The sequence below is a fragment of the Macrobrachium rosenbergii genome, chromosome 51, assembly GCF_040412425.1.
Source record: "Macrobrachium rosenbergii isolate ZJJX-2024 chromosome 51, ASM4041242v1, whole genome shotgun sequence".
In the NCBI taxonomy this organism is placed as follows: domain Eukaryota; kingdom Metazoa; phylum Arthropoda; class Malacostraca; order Decapoda; family Palaemonidae; genus Macrobrachium; species Macrobrachium rosenbergii.
The window spans coordinates 18,334,352-18,349,335 of NC_089791.1; the positions used below are offsets into that span (position 1 = coordinate 18,334,352).

At 36.0% G+C, this 14,984-nt stretch overlaps 2 protein-coding genes across 3 annotated transcripts in view; both read right to left on the reverse strand.

The window, feature by feature from the left end:
* The window catches only part of arr (low-density lipoprotein receptor-related protein 6), a 59,343-nt gene extending 55,741 nt beyond the window's left edge, over positions 1 to 3,602 (reverse strand). Inside the window, exon 1 of the mRNA XM_067094855.1 lies at positions 3,321 to 3,602. Within this exon, the coding sequence (XP_066950956.1) occupies positions 3,321 to 3,378 (58 nt within the window). The 5' untranslated portion in view covers positions 3,379 to 3,602. The remainder of the gene's footprint in view (positions 1 to 3,320) is intronic.
* A 4,565-nt stretch (positions 3,603 to 8,167) lies between these two features.
* LOC136833157 (phytanoyl-CoA dioxygenase, peroxisomal-like) lies at positions 8,168 to 13,808 on the reverse strand. 2 transcript variants are annotated; one of them, XM_067094856.1, is made up of 5 exons: positions 13,666 to 13,808; positions 11,967 to 12,162; positions 10,434 to 10,610; positions 9,757 to 9,972; positions 8,168 to 9,100 (listed from the first exon to the last, which is right to left on the reverse strand). In XM_067094856.1, exons 2-5 carry the CDS (start codon positions 12,150 to 12,152, stop codon positions 8,867 to 8,869), a joined length of 813 nt encoding a protein of 270 aa, XP_066950957.1. In that variant the 5' UTR covers positions 12,153 to 12,162; positions 13,666 to 13,808; the 3' UTR covers positions 8,168 to 8,866. The 2 variants fall into 2 exon arrangements, with proteins under 2 accessions (XP_066950957.1, XP_066950958.1); XM_067094857.1 differs by lacking the exon at positions 13,666 to 13,808 and adding an exon at positions 13,209 to 13,337.
* Positions 13,809 to 14,984: the final 1,176 nt, after the last annotated feature.

The window sequence follows — 14,984 nt, forward strand, 5'->3', positions numbered from 1 at the left end:
GAGCTAGAGAGGCAGGTAAAGGAGCGGGAGCAGAGCAGGAGAACTGGGTACGAGATCAACAGAAATAACAGGAACATCAATCTCAATGTTAGCATTATCACTATCATGATCAACAGGAGATCCCTGACTAACTAAAGACTTACTAATCTGTCGGGCTGTCACTTTTCTCTTTTTATCTCTAGCCAGTTTGTTTAAATGAGATCTTAAAGTCTTCCACTTCTTACTGTCCCAGTCTAAACATCCATTACATCACAAGTCTTCTGAACAAATTTGTCCTCTACAATCCGTGCAGATAAAATGTGAATCCTAAGATTCCTTAGTCAAACACATTTAAAACTAGACACACTTGAGTCTGACACTTGGAAAAAACAAGTCAACTAAGTCACAATCAGCAAATTAGGAATGTCGTTATAAAGAGAATCAAAATAAAGGCCAAAAAACATTGTCTAACTTTATCTAATAGTGCTGAAAGGCTATCAACATAAAAACACTTCACCAAATATGATGAGAAATCAATAGGAAAGAAGAATTCCAAAATCAGAGCTGCTGCTAAAAGCTGGTGTACAGCCATCAGCCAGCAGAAACAAACTGAATACTTTTGCTAGGTGTTCCTCTCTTACCCTGAAAGTGGGCAGCGTTAGTCACTTAGCCAAAAAAATAGTGCGACCGGAGAATTTCAAAATTTTTAGCTGCTGGTTAATAGAAACTATAGCATTATGTAATTACTTGGTAAGTTACTTATATAAAAACATATTTTACCAGTTTATAAGTTACTTTTGAATTATATACATTCTGTCCTTAGCCTTTTGCATAATTTTCAAAGACTTAAAAAATAAGGTTTTGCTGAGCAGTTATTTATCATATTTCAATGGAATTATTATTATCAATTCTCTCCATAAACACTTTGTTCACCCATATCTAATACCAGGGATAATGCAGCAAGAAACTATACCTTCAAGGTCCCATTAGCTAATGAGTACAGGCTGATAAAGCCCTAACCTTAACCACCACTGGCCAGGTATGGTTAGGTTACAAAATGTTCATAATTTTCATTCATTTTAATGTTTCCCACCTAAAAATAAGTTCCCAGGAGTCTTTACAGGTACTATTGCCAACCCAAAACTTTCTCAGAAAATGTCTAAAATGATGTTTTTTCTGACAGTTCAGCTGAAACATCAATAACAATACTCACACTGATTTTTGGTCCTGGACTGCCATTCTGCATTCTTGGCATAGGAAAGAATGTAGAATGGCCAGTCTGGATCCATCAATTGTAAAAAGATGTACATATTTTTTAAGCAGCTTGGTTAGGCTTAAAGAAATAGTTATTTTAAGTGTGCTGTCCCAAAGTGCTACAAACTTGACTGTGGCATAAGAATACAGATCAGCACACCTAAGTTTCCATTCGGAACCATGGTCAAGCTTTACCTACGACCTAACTAAAACAACTTAACCTAATCATTCCTAAGGCATCATGCCCAGACCTAACCAGAATTTATCTCATCTAGCCTGACTTAGGGCTCCATGCCCTGACCTAGCCCTCTGAACCCCCAAGTAACATCAAACATGTGGGCTAGCCGAGGCTACCCCTTAGTAGTACTGAGTCTGATACTTACGTTTTGCCATATTTATTTATCTACAACAGAAATTACCTGCTTACCTCATTTGCAATCACTGAGGTTAAAATTGTTGAGTTTCACCATTCTTTTTGGCCTTTTTTGAGTGTTTCAAGGAGATAATGGAAGTACTAGAACATGTTTAATCATTTCAAAAACTGAGAGATATTTACGCAAAACACTTTTCAAATACGGCTTCCAAATAACACATAGCAGGTAACAGGTGAGTGTGTTAGCACCTTGAGTTTCTACGAAGTCAAATTTGTCACATGTAATGGTAAAAAAACATTTTGGCTAAGTCAAGTGCTTCCATTTTGGAAGCTGGAATTGAAAAGAACATCTGCATCCTGATCAGAGCTCGGGCACATGCCAGCAAATTAATCACACTATTCTGGTTTATTGGATTTTAAAAAGTTAATTAACCTAGGGCTTGACCTAGGTCAACTAGGCACAAAACTGGCAATAGGCTGATTACAGTACCACATTAAGGACCTCATAAGAACCATAGAAGCAATGTGCTGTGTGACAGGGTTCACGTCAACTCGAGAGTCATAAACATGTACATTTCTAACATAAAATTGGAAGTGAACAATTTGACAGAAATCAACTGAGAATGTGGTTTTTTGGATGGTTTAGGACATGAACAACTTTTATTTTATATACTACTTTTTTCATTTGGAAGCAGTGGAAAGGAAATATGGCCCTGTCATGGCATTTTATAAACTACCTGTTTGGCATTAGGGTTTAGGGAGCCTTATCATTGGATTAGGTATACAATGGTAAGGGGTTTGGATTACCTGGCATGGTAAACATGATGGAGTTAACCACATGAAGATAACTTGTGCCAATATAACCTTTTAGCTAAACACTATAGAAAAGGGTGTAATGATGCAGTACTGGTGAAATAATCTTAGAAATCTACTGAGATGACAAATTCACAATCTTCTGTTTATGTTTTAATGTTTCTCTCCATGGGGATGCTACTGGGCATGGCAGACGCTCCGAAAGGTGCCGCGTTTAGTACCAGCCCCTTCGGAAATAAATTAAAAACATACAGTAAACAAGATGGTAAATTTCTCAATACCTCGGTAAATTTCTCAAATAATCTTGCCCATACTACACTATATAAGCCGTCTTCTATATCCGTCAGCCCAAAATTATACCGTAGCAATAAACTTCAAACAGTCACCTCCTTACATTTACCCCTACCATTTCTGATGGAAATGATAATCAAAATCATCAGAATAACATTGAAAACTATCAGAATCTTATCATTAAAGTTAAATTGTAGATATTTGCAAACACTTTTTGAGCTAGAATAACTTCCTTGTGGACGTTTCTTGGTAACTGGCTACGCCACAAATACATCACTGAATCCCCCATATCCTAACCACCACAAAAGCTTGCCTGACCTGTAAGAAGTAACACGATCCAAGCAACATTTCTACTGGAACATTTAAATAAAAATCGACCTTTAGCCAGCCAGGCTCCATACAAAACTAGTTTACTGTAAGCTTTGTTAGGTTACCGAGTAGCCTGCACTACACAAGGCTATGCGGAGCCTATTAAGACCACAGTCGCCAATTACAGCCTAATTCCTAATATTTCTTTACCTCCCATGAAACATTACATCATTTCGTCCACCGGTACTTAAAATTAACGGCCAATTCGGGCAAGTCGTAACTTACGGTAGATGACACTCACCAGTACAAAATGATAACGGCAACACAATAACAAATGCCAGAGTTATGGTGGTGTGCATGATGGTGTTTGGCGCTTCATTATTTAGCTTCTGGAGTCACTTGAGCGTCAGCATATTTTAACACTGAAACAGCATTTTCAACCACTGCTACCTAACTAGTCATGATGATGGACTTTTCTGTCACCAAGAAGTAGTAACTATCAGCGCTGGAACCATCAACATCATAACAATACACCGCGGAGGCCCGAGCGCACTTGCGAGTCTAAAGGTTCTTGGTTGCATTCTTTTTAGTAGCTGTGACACATGGCTACGATTATTTTTCTCTTTTCAGTTTGTTGATATTTTGTTTACGATGAACAAGAATTTCCACGTGCCATTTATGAAACAAACATCCTTAAAGGGAATGACACATGGCTCGGATTTTTTTTAATTGGTCAACATTTTATAAGATGAAAAATTATTGCCATCCATCATTTATAAAAAATATCCTTAAATGGAATACATCCATCACAAGTAATAATAATAACAAAAATAAGTCTTCCGACGAAGTGTCGAAATGTTGAAACAATTTTCATGGAATATTTGATCTATCTTAGGAGATAAAAAATTTATGCAACTGGGAGATTTTCAGTAAGAAACTAAGAACAGATATCATGTTACCACAAACAAGACTAGCTTGCATAAATTAAAAAGGCTTCATCAAATGCTAGCTCCAGTACGTTTATAATATATAATCAACATTTAACTAAACACCAAAAGGCATTAGCAAGAATTGCATGGTGGTTAAAGAATAAACACAACAAATACAAATTGATTTTTTACTTCTTTATTTTCTCCCATGCGCATAATGAATCTCACTGTACTTCACTATACTTTTTTTTTTTTATACATAGGTTGATGGGATTGGTAGCATTATGTTAAACCCCAGTGAGGCTATAAACTGAAGTCTTTTCATTTACTGTATATAATAAGATTAGGGAAAGAAATTTATCACAGGAACAAAGTATGAAATAAAGAACTTGTCCTGAAGGAAAACTTAATTATTTATTGAGTTATCTAAGGTCATAGCAACTGCAAGGAAGATGAAACATATTGAATATTCATATTGCTAATTTAGAGTTATAGTTTTTCTACACCAGAATAAAAAGAGGAAAGATCCCTTATCATTTTATCATGAGAGCTATGACTAATGAGAAAATGGTAAACAGGATCTCATTGTCAAGTATCCGTAGCTACAAATACTTGACAATGAGGACTGTTAGTCCTAAAAAGCTTGTCACTTTTCCTGAATAAATATCTCCGCTAGATACCATCCGGTTTTAATGAGGTCCTGTTAGTAATTGTATTAATGCACAGAACAAATGTGTGTGTTAATATATATATATATATATATATATATATATATATATATATATATATATATATATATATTATTTTTTCCATTTTCTCTATGAATGGATGGATGGATTATGAAATTTAGGGACAAGCCCAAGCACTGGGATCTATTTTGGTCATTCAGCGCTGAAGAATAGCAGAGCAGAAAAATATTCTAACGACTTCTAGTAAGGCATTCCAGTAGCAGGGCAAATTCATTTTGCATAGTAAGTCTTGGTCATGTAAATTTTGATGCAATTGTTTCGTCAATATTTCACCATTTAATGGCAACTTAATTAGATGCCCTCATGGTAAGATATATTCAATCGCCCCACAGAAATATCTTTATACTGCAGGTGAACATAGTATACAAGTACTGTACAATATATGAAATCATTCATTATTTTCGAAAAAAAATATAACAAAGGTATCTCACGGAGACTGACAGTTCAATTTAGAACATTTGTAATGGAAATTTCCTTGTTTCAAAGCAATCTTCTATGCAAACTTACTTGTCCGTCCGAAATTACTATAGAACTACAGAAAACACGAAATGTGTGTGAAAGAACGCATCTACCCCAGTGTTTATGCAGATGCGGAACGATTTTTTGTATCGGTCCGCCAATACTTCATTGGACTATTAACTCAGGTTTTGCTGCGCTCAAGTAAGGAGTTCCTACTATGTGAGTTTAGAAATTACAATGTATATAAAATATTTGCAAGCTTAAGCTCTATAGAAACACACACACATGTATATATATATATATATATATATATATATATATATATATATATATATATATATATATATATATATATATATATATATATATATATACTATATATATATATATATATATATATATATATATATATATATATATATATATATATATATATATATATATATATATATATATATATATATATATATATATATATCACTAATTTCTTACATACAAATGCGAACACAGGTTAGGTGGTGAAATGTATATTAACTCGGAGGGAGCTAATTATTGTTATTGACAGGAGAGGCAGTATGGACGATTTGGAATAAGTGTGGTATTTTTTCTTAAGAGCGATTATCATATTTATTAGAATATCAAAGCTCGACCTGAATATGCCTTTAAAGGAGTGACATTAGCTGCAAAAAAATGGTCTCAAACAATAATAGCTGTCTCTGTGGATGTTTTACGATATTTCAACTTTTTAAGGATATCATGATGAGAGAACTAAGGAATACAAGCAAGAAATGTAGGTGTATGTTTGGAGAATAGATAAGAAAAAGAGCCATCGATATGTGCAGTAACAGGAGTTTGCAGATGATGCATTGTTAGTGAGTGATGAACAGCTGCAGAAATTGGTGAAATAATCTGAACGTGTTTCGGAAGGAGAAAATGTAATAGAATTGTAGAGTGAGATAGGATAATCACAGGAAGGGTGAAACAAGTAAAGTGGCAGGATCTCAGCATGTGATTTGGAGGAGAGGAAGAGTATCTAGGGAATTAAAGATTAGGAGTTTATAAGGCATTGTTGAGCAACTCTCCTATGAGGAAATTAAGCATGGGTATAGAAGTTGAGAAAAAAATAAGAAACTAGTGAAATTAATTGTTTGCATAATAAATGTTGACTGAAAAGAACTGGAAGGATGAAAATGCAGAGATATGGTGATGTGGCAAAAAGATTAGCGTAGATGGAAAAATAGATCAGACTGTTTTGGGGTGAAATAGTCATGAGGAGACCATGAAGGATGGTAGTTTGGTAAACATAATGGTTACAAAATTCGAAAACTTTAGGATGGGGAAGGAGAGGCATATTTAGAAAGTGCTTCCTAAGATTTAATGCCTCAGAAATTCGGAGACCTAGCTCAGTTTCTTTACATTTTCAGTTGCTATGTTCCTTGCTCCTTATTTTTGAAGTGCAATCACGCGTAAAAGTTACCTAACACTATCTCTGGCCCTTAGGCAAAGCCAAGTGGTTATTTGTTTTGCATATTTCCCTTGCGTTATTTTCTTTCTTTATAAACAGGGATTCTCAATCTGGGGTTCGCTGAGAGTTTGTAAAGCTTCATTAGGTGACTTAACTTTCACTCCTGTGGTACTACACGTATTGGTTATGATTCTAATGGCTTACTACAGAACAAATAAGGCAAAAATTCAGGTACCTGAATGCAACTATAACCCTATTTTATAATTATTCTACAGTCATCTACAGTACTTCTGGTCGGTTATGTGCGAGTTAGTGAATTCATTGGGAACTTATGGAAAAAAAGGATAGCAAACCCTTTCTTACACTGTTTTGCTTACCTGTCAGGTTGAGCGTATTCTCAACGGCAGTAGTTTCTCAAATGAGTGCTCTTGTTACTCTAGTATCGTTGTAGATCCAGATTAGGTAACTGAGACTAAGGTTATGCCAGCGCAATGAGGGCCGTTCTTCTTATTCTTTTCAGCTTAATCATTATTCAGAGTCGCTATTTTTAATGAACCTTCTTCAGCTGTTTCTATCTTGAACAGCTTATTTCATAATTGGTTTTGGAAGATTATTTTATTGGGGGCTGCCCTTCTGATTCCAGCCTTCCTTATTTATCCAGGCTTGATTGACTGATTGATTGATTAATAGATTTTAGACATACATGCCAAGCACTGGGGCAGCTAAGGCCATTCAGAGCTGAAAAGGAAATTGGCAGTGAAAAGGTTTAAAAGGTGTAACAGGAGGAAAACCTCGCAGTTGCACTATGAATCAATTGTTAGGAGAGGGTGGACAGTAAGATGGAAGAAAGAGAATATGAACGGAGGTACAGTAAAAGGAATGAAAGAGGTTGCAGCTAGGGGACGAAGGGACGCTGCAAAGAACCTTAAGTAATGCCTACAGTGTACCGCGTGAGGTGCACTGCCGGCACTAACCCCCTTCTGGTTATCCAGGCTTGAGACCGGCACTGAGTTGGCCCGTCTTGCCCATGCACGTTCCCCCCACCCGCCTTCCCGTCATTGGCTGGGGGGAATAAGGGATGTTCTCTTGAGAATTAATCGACCTGACATTTCGGCTGAATAACAGTGTCACCTTGTATTGCAACTACCTCCGGGTCTGCCTTAGGCAAGAAGTATAACCTGCAACCCCGTTTGCTAGGGTACAACTCCACCGGCTTATGGAAGAAAAGACCTCAAGGACCTAGTTTGAAAAAATTACCACTATCGCCCCATTCTTTAGCTGCCCTGATTTCTCTTGCCACTAAAGGAGTGATTCCTCCTAAAGGGAGATTATCCATGTTTTGCCTAAGCGTGCGCGTCAAAGGTTTCAGCACAATGGCCTTTGTTTGAAAGGGGGTACCTTGCGGGGTACAATAACTATTCGATCCTTTTGAGAAGACATAGTTGTACATACTCTGTAGATAGTAGTACCTGATGGAGCTATGTTACTCTTACTCGGTTTATACTCGTCGGTCTGTCCAGAAGAAAATAGGTAAAGGAAAAGATCCTAAAAAAGGGCACTATATTCCAGCATACAAAACTTACAATGGATGGCCTTATTATCTGCTCAAAATGTTCCATGGATGAAAATTAATAATGAAATCTGCCTTCAGATAAGAGAAAATTATCATAAGAATGGCAAGTTCTTCACTGAATAGCCAAAGTTTTCCAGTAGGTCTATATCAAAATAATGTACATGAAACAATAAAGAAAGGTTGATCGGGGAAAAAACTATGAATGAGGTCTTGAACGACGCGACAAAGATACACTTCTTTATTACGCGTTACTTTGGCTGGACGGTCCTTGTTGGGAAGAAATCCTACCATTCAGTAAAACTCAGTAAAAAGCACTTGAGGAGTGAACTTTGTAATGGTCTAATGGAATAAAAAATAAAACTGTGAAACACCATAATTACCAAATCGGAGGTCTAATAAACAAAGAAGCAAACATTTTTTGCATCATATACCCACACGTGTGTGTGTATGCATGTTTTAAAAGCTAACCATGACTAAGAAATCAAATATAGAAATTTATTCCTGTCTTTTCTCATCTAAAAATGAAAATGAAAGTAAATACATTCAAGGAAGGCATCTTGTGATTCTAATCATTCGCTCTCACGAATCAAAGATCTCGAATAAGAGAGAAGATCGTGTTTTTTAAAAACACCAGAACAGTCTATAACAAAAATGTCTCCCAACAAACGCAACCTAATACGCTCCTGACGCTCTCTCCATCTCCGTGAACTCTTTGTGGCGTTTCTTGATGTCGGCGTCCCTGGAGATGCACTTTCCCCGTAGGACCATCCTTTGGCAGTCCGACTGGTGCACCTTTGCTAAAGGGGTGTCGTCGGCGGACATCAGCTGGATCAGGAACATCCGACGGACGCGGTCGCTCGTGTTGTCGTATGACCCGTGAATCAGCAAGTAGGAAAACACCACAATCTGTGGGGTGTTTAGGGAAAACTTTATTAAGCAATTACAAATACAGTTGCGTTCTGGATTAAGATTTTGTTCAGTCCTCTTTTTAAATTGTATTTTGATTAATTATTTAGAAAACACCTTTTGAAATCCTAAATACTTATATTCGAAGATTCAGCAATTACTCAGAGTTACACGCCATTGTTACTCATACAGCAGATGCTCATTTGTCCATGAACATTATTGGCACTTTTGGTCCTGCAACAAATACTCTTGCAGACATTCTACGGTACTCGTTGTAGTACAAGGAATGTACCAAGCAATGGGTGTATTTATAATAAATAAAACAACCGGATTAAGAATATAAGGCATAACTTATTGAAAATTTCAGCTTGTATAAAAGACTCGTGATTAGAGGTAATGCAATCGAAACAATAAAATGAATAGTTAGGAAAACTAAGTGAAAAATAAGGCTATGTGACAGTGGCAGAAGTTGGAGGGAGAATTTTGGGTTAGATGACACTATAGAAGGAAGATTCGAGATCTACAGTCAAGCTGTAGACAGACCCACCTCAACAATGTAGCTTCAAAAAGGTTGGAGTAAGAGATTTGTAAAAGGGTTGGGGGAGGCATTACAGTGTATACATATGTGCATGTATAATGAAAACCGTATTTAGTACCTGTCCACGCTTCAAGGAGAGAGGAGTTGCTTTACTAATCGGAAATTTGTCTTGACTCAAATAATGCCATCCTGGAGCATTGCTGCAGTCCTCTTGGGGTCCCAGCTTGTGAGAACCCGGGTAAACACAAAGGCCGCCGTTCTTAGGATCAGCTGCGTCCATGCTGACGAAGACAGCGATCATGGAATCCTTCTCGAAGGGGAAGTAGTGATAATCCTGTCGGGAAATGATGAGAATACAGATGAGAGTGCTCTAGATATCCGTGAATTCCAGTTTAAAATCACATAGAAAGAAACAATCAACCTGAAGTTTGTCTTATGCCAAGATCAGTTCTTCAGTGAATGAAATTTGTTTTGTCTTTCTACGTAGCCAGCAGATATATGCATGATTACACATACCTGGGTACATTGCGTATGTGAGTCTAGACATTTATATTTTTCATACTGATATTATCCAACAGCTTAACAAAATTACGAAATTTATGCAGAAAGCAGAGAGCTAACCAAACGCACTGATATTAGAAAATTTCATATAAATCTGACAAAAGGGTGAGGAAAGAATAAAGAAAACTTGAAAACAATGATGACAGGCAATTGCCCAAAGCAACACATTCCCAGAGGAAGTTGCTATTCCTATTAAGGAAATTTCACGTATCGAGAAATATGACCCACACAGACCTGATGCATAGGGAAAGGCGACCCAGTCCCAGGAGGCTTGGTGTGGGCCTTGGTATGGTGTAGGAGAATGTTCTCTGTGTCCATTATATCCTCGCAGGCATCAAGCATTTTGGGATGCATCAGGAGTCTGGTGAAGGCTGCCGAATGCATTTGCAGGCCATGGATAGACTGAACTTGCTGTTGAAAATAATGCAGTTAACAAGAAAATGTGTTTTGTAACTGGTTAAAATTAGCCTAATCCACTGCATTTTTCCTGTCAGCGACCCCGATTACGGATTAAGCTGAGAGGAAGAAGACTGAAGATTTCTGTTGTCACTGGAGTCTTTATACACTTTCTCACTTAATGAGAATGTCTGATCCTATTTTATTAATAATGGTTATACACAGATACAGATATATATATATACTTGTATGTATATGTATATATATATATATATATATATATATATATATATATATATATATATATATATATATATATATATATATGTGTGTGTGTGTGTGTGTGATATATGGATTCCAGATTCTTTAGTTTCCATAGTACTACTTTTCGAAGACATACAGTCTTCGTCATCAGGTACTGACATAGGTACCTGACGAAGAAGATTGTATGTCTTCGACAGCTGGTACTATGGAAATTACAGTATCTGGAATCTAAAGCATCCCGTGTTATTGAAGCCTAAATATACAGTATATATACACACACAACTACAGTAGCGGTAAAAAAGAACAATCACAAAACGCTATGCTAATGTATTTCGATTTTAATTACATTTTAATTATATTTTAATTATTAAGCAAACAAAATTCTTAACTGCTACTCATTTGAGTATCTATTAATCTAGTTATATTTTCTGTTATTTGCTTCTGTATTCTACTTTATTTCTGATGTTTAATAATGTTTTTTTCATATGAAAGTAAACACAATAATAATAATAATAATAATAATAATAATAATAATAATAATAATAATAATACTAATAATAATAATAATAATAAAAGTTAAAGGTCATACCAGGCGTGTATCATTTTCTGGTTGAAAATTCATCGAGACTCGAAACAAAATCAAGACATGTTGGAAGACTCGCATAACTAATAACTAACTAAAATTACAACAAGGTTTCCTCTACTGACAATCTCCACACAACTCCACGATTCTTGTAAATAAAAAAAAAAAAAAATCCGTCTCTTAATTAGCATGTGTTCACTAACAAGGGCTAACTTTACTAGGTGACAGGAATATCGGTTTTGTCTTTGATATTTGTTCAGAACATAAAGAATGCAAAATTACAAAAGGAACAGTCGCAAAAAAGGCATTATAACTATTGATTGTGCTGAGGAGCAATTCACTTTTCATCTAAATTATATTATCATCATGACCTATGCTGTCAAAATTCTCTTCCTTTTATCATTAAAACCACTTACAAGAGGAACTATATCTAATCTATACCCGAGAGAGAGAGAGAGAGAGAGAGAGAGAGAGAGAGAGAGAGAGAGAGAGAGAGAGAGAGAGAGAGAGAGAGAGAGACTCACTGTTTGTTGCTTTTGAGTGTTCCAGTCTCCCTGCCAGGTAGCCTCAAGATTACTGTCGGCCTTTCGCTTGAAGATGTCATCGTATTCTCTACCTAGCTCGTCAATCTCGGCTTCGCTCAAAATGTCCAAGACTACGTATCCATTGTCGTTGTAAAATTTCTTCTGTTCTGCAGTCAGGAACTTCATAGCGGGGACCCTACGAAGAAAGGAAAAATCATTCTGAATTTATTATAATGAAGTGTGAACTTCATATATATTCATTACAATATACATCAGTTTTGTAAGCCTTAATGACAGAGATTGTTTATTCAGAACCAGTTGTCAGCATTTCTTCACTAGCACAGTTTTTGGCCCAATTAGACGATGTCTTGAATAACATCATTTAAAAATTTTCAATTTTTTTTTATCTGAGAGGTTCAGAATCATTATATATATATATATATATATATATATATATATATATATATATATATATATATATATATATATATATATATATATATATATATGCATATATATATACATATATATTATATATATATATATACGATTATAATCACTTTAGCACAACATTCATTTACCACACATTACCATAGGTGAAAAATAGGGGACGGGGGTGCAGGTCTGACTGGTTTCGACTTTATTACCACATACAAGGCTTGGAATTAAAGTCGAAATCGGTCAGACCTACAACCAAATCTCTGTATTGTTCACCTGTGGTAACGTGATATAATATATATATATATATATATATATATATATATATATATATATATATATATATATATATATATATATATATATATATATATATATATATATATATATATATATATATATATATATATATATATATATATATATGTGTGTGTGTGTGTGTGTGTGTGTGTGTGTGTGTGTGTGTGTGAATCAGCTACGAAGAATGTAAATAACCTTTGATATGTCGGGGAACGTAGATGAACCAACAGTTTGGTATAGTTTGGTCTGATTAGTTAAGTTTTTTTTGTTCATATTAAGATAATATGAAACAATCTTTATTTAGCATTATCACTAAGTATTTAATATCTATTGAACACAAAACTGCCACTGTCATTACTAAATGACAACCCTTAAATGCAGAAAACTTCCTTAAGTGTGGAAAAACTGAAGAGATATCGAGAAGCAACGTGATTTTTTCTTATCACGAAAATGTAAATGAAATGATGGGACGTGTGCAGGGAATTATTTTACTAGGATAACTACCTACGAATGTCTCTATAAGGCAGACCCGCAAAATGAACTTTTATCCTGGACAAAATAAGGCGTAGCGTTTAGAACGTGAGTGCAGCCAGAGTTACTGGTTTCTGGGCAGCTTTATCAGGAATTCGGTAGCGCCGACGCCGATGCAACAGAGTTGATTAAAATGCGGACGCTGAGTCGCCACCTACTTCGGTGTTATGTGTAAACAAACATGTCGGGAAGGTATAATTCTTGAAACTCCCCCACTTCGAGACCTTACAAACAGAAATGAGATCGGAATAAGAACTCTCACGCAAGATGTTTCTCAAAGACCATTATTACATGTGAACCCTTGGGTTTCGTTAGTGAAAATGAGAATCATTAGGAAAACAAACCCACGTAAAGCAAAGTGATAAGCGAAGGGTATTTTTCAAAAACATTACGTATATGGGGTAAAAGGAACCAAGAACGAATCACACACCAAGCTTGTATCCAGACAGATGAGAAACAGAGACGAGAGGAAGAGACAAGGTCTCTAACGGTCACCAATTTGCACCAAGTCGGAAGAGAAACTAAGGCGATTACGCGTATGCGATAGTGCTAGTGCCTGCTACTGTCGAGTGTGCCGGCAGTGTTGCCACAATTCCACGCCACTGGCTTCCACGCTGATATATGCTTTCCTTTGCTGTCTAAAGATCATTTCCCGTAAACATATGTTAACCGGAAAACCTGTTTATCGTTACGTGGGTCTTTGACATGCTACAGCATTCAATGATAATGAGATTATTATATAGATCTAAACATTAAATGCGATTACAATATCACTTCGCAAAGAACTTCCCTTACCAAGTTAACCACAATCACTTGTTACATGTATTGAAAAAATTAAACGGATTTGTTTTTCCTTAATTAAATGGAGACCTAAAGCTGTCATTCTGTTATTGTTTCCATTCTACGTATCAATCGAGACATCGCTCGATCGACCTCTACTGCTTCATAAGTTGGCGCGTAAACAACCATTCTTTGATGGTTCTTTATTCAGTCATTATTATTATATTATTACATATATATAAATATGCAAATGACCGAGAATATAGGTAAATGAATCGTATAAGAAAATAATATATCTGACCACAGTGACCCCCTAAAAAGTGGATAAAATTTTTCCACACTTGGTGTGGCAGAAGGTGAAATGAAGATGCCACTTTTTCACCGATCATGCTATACTTGAAAACTTCCACGCCGGAGGCCACATTTCTACGTTTCGGCAACACTAGATCATCTCAGAACCTACTCTTGGTTCCTCAGATATAAAAACAGAGCTGCGGTTTAAAAAGGTCATGATAATTCTAATTAGATACGGTATTAGGCATGTAGTGTTCTTGAATCTAGAGAATGACTATAAGAAAGGCACTTAGGTCTAGGACTATCGATTATGATAACTTTAATTAGAGAGTATTTGGCATAGTGGTGGTCCAGAGTATGCCTATGAGGACAGGCACTTAAGTCTAGGTCTATCGATTATGATAGCTTTAACCACATACAATATTAGGCACAGTGGTGTTCCAGAGTACTGTATACCAGGAAGGACAGGCACTTAGGTCTAGGTTTATTGATCATGACAACTTTAATCAGATACAATACTAGCATAGTGGTGTTCCCAAGTGTCTGTAAGGACAGGCACTTAGGTGTTGGACCATCGATTCACTATTAGATTTGCTGAGGTATTTGTCGAGATATTTAGCCTCCCAATGCTACAATAGGTATTAGTATTGGTACACTAATAACGATTGTCTATTT

What these genes read in the sequence shown, in the direction of transcription:
- LOC136833157 (XM_067094856.1), bottom strand. Translation starts at nt 12,152, where the DNA reads ATGAAGTTCCTGACTGCAGAACAGAAGAAATTTTACAACGACAATGGA. An exon ending in CGCCTTTCCCTATGCATCAG is followed by an intron (nt 9,973 to 10,433) that starts GTCTGTGTGGGT and finishes ATTTCCCGACAG; the next exon opens with GATTATCACTACTTCCCCTT. An exon ending in TCTCCTTGAAGCGTGGACAG is followed by an intron (nt 9,101 to 9,756) that starts GTACTAAATACG and finishes AACACCCCACAG; the next exon opens with ATTGTGGTGTTTTCCTACTT.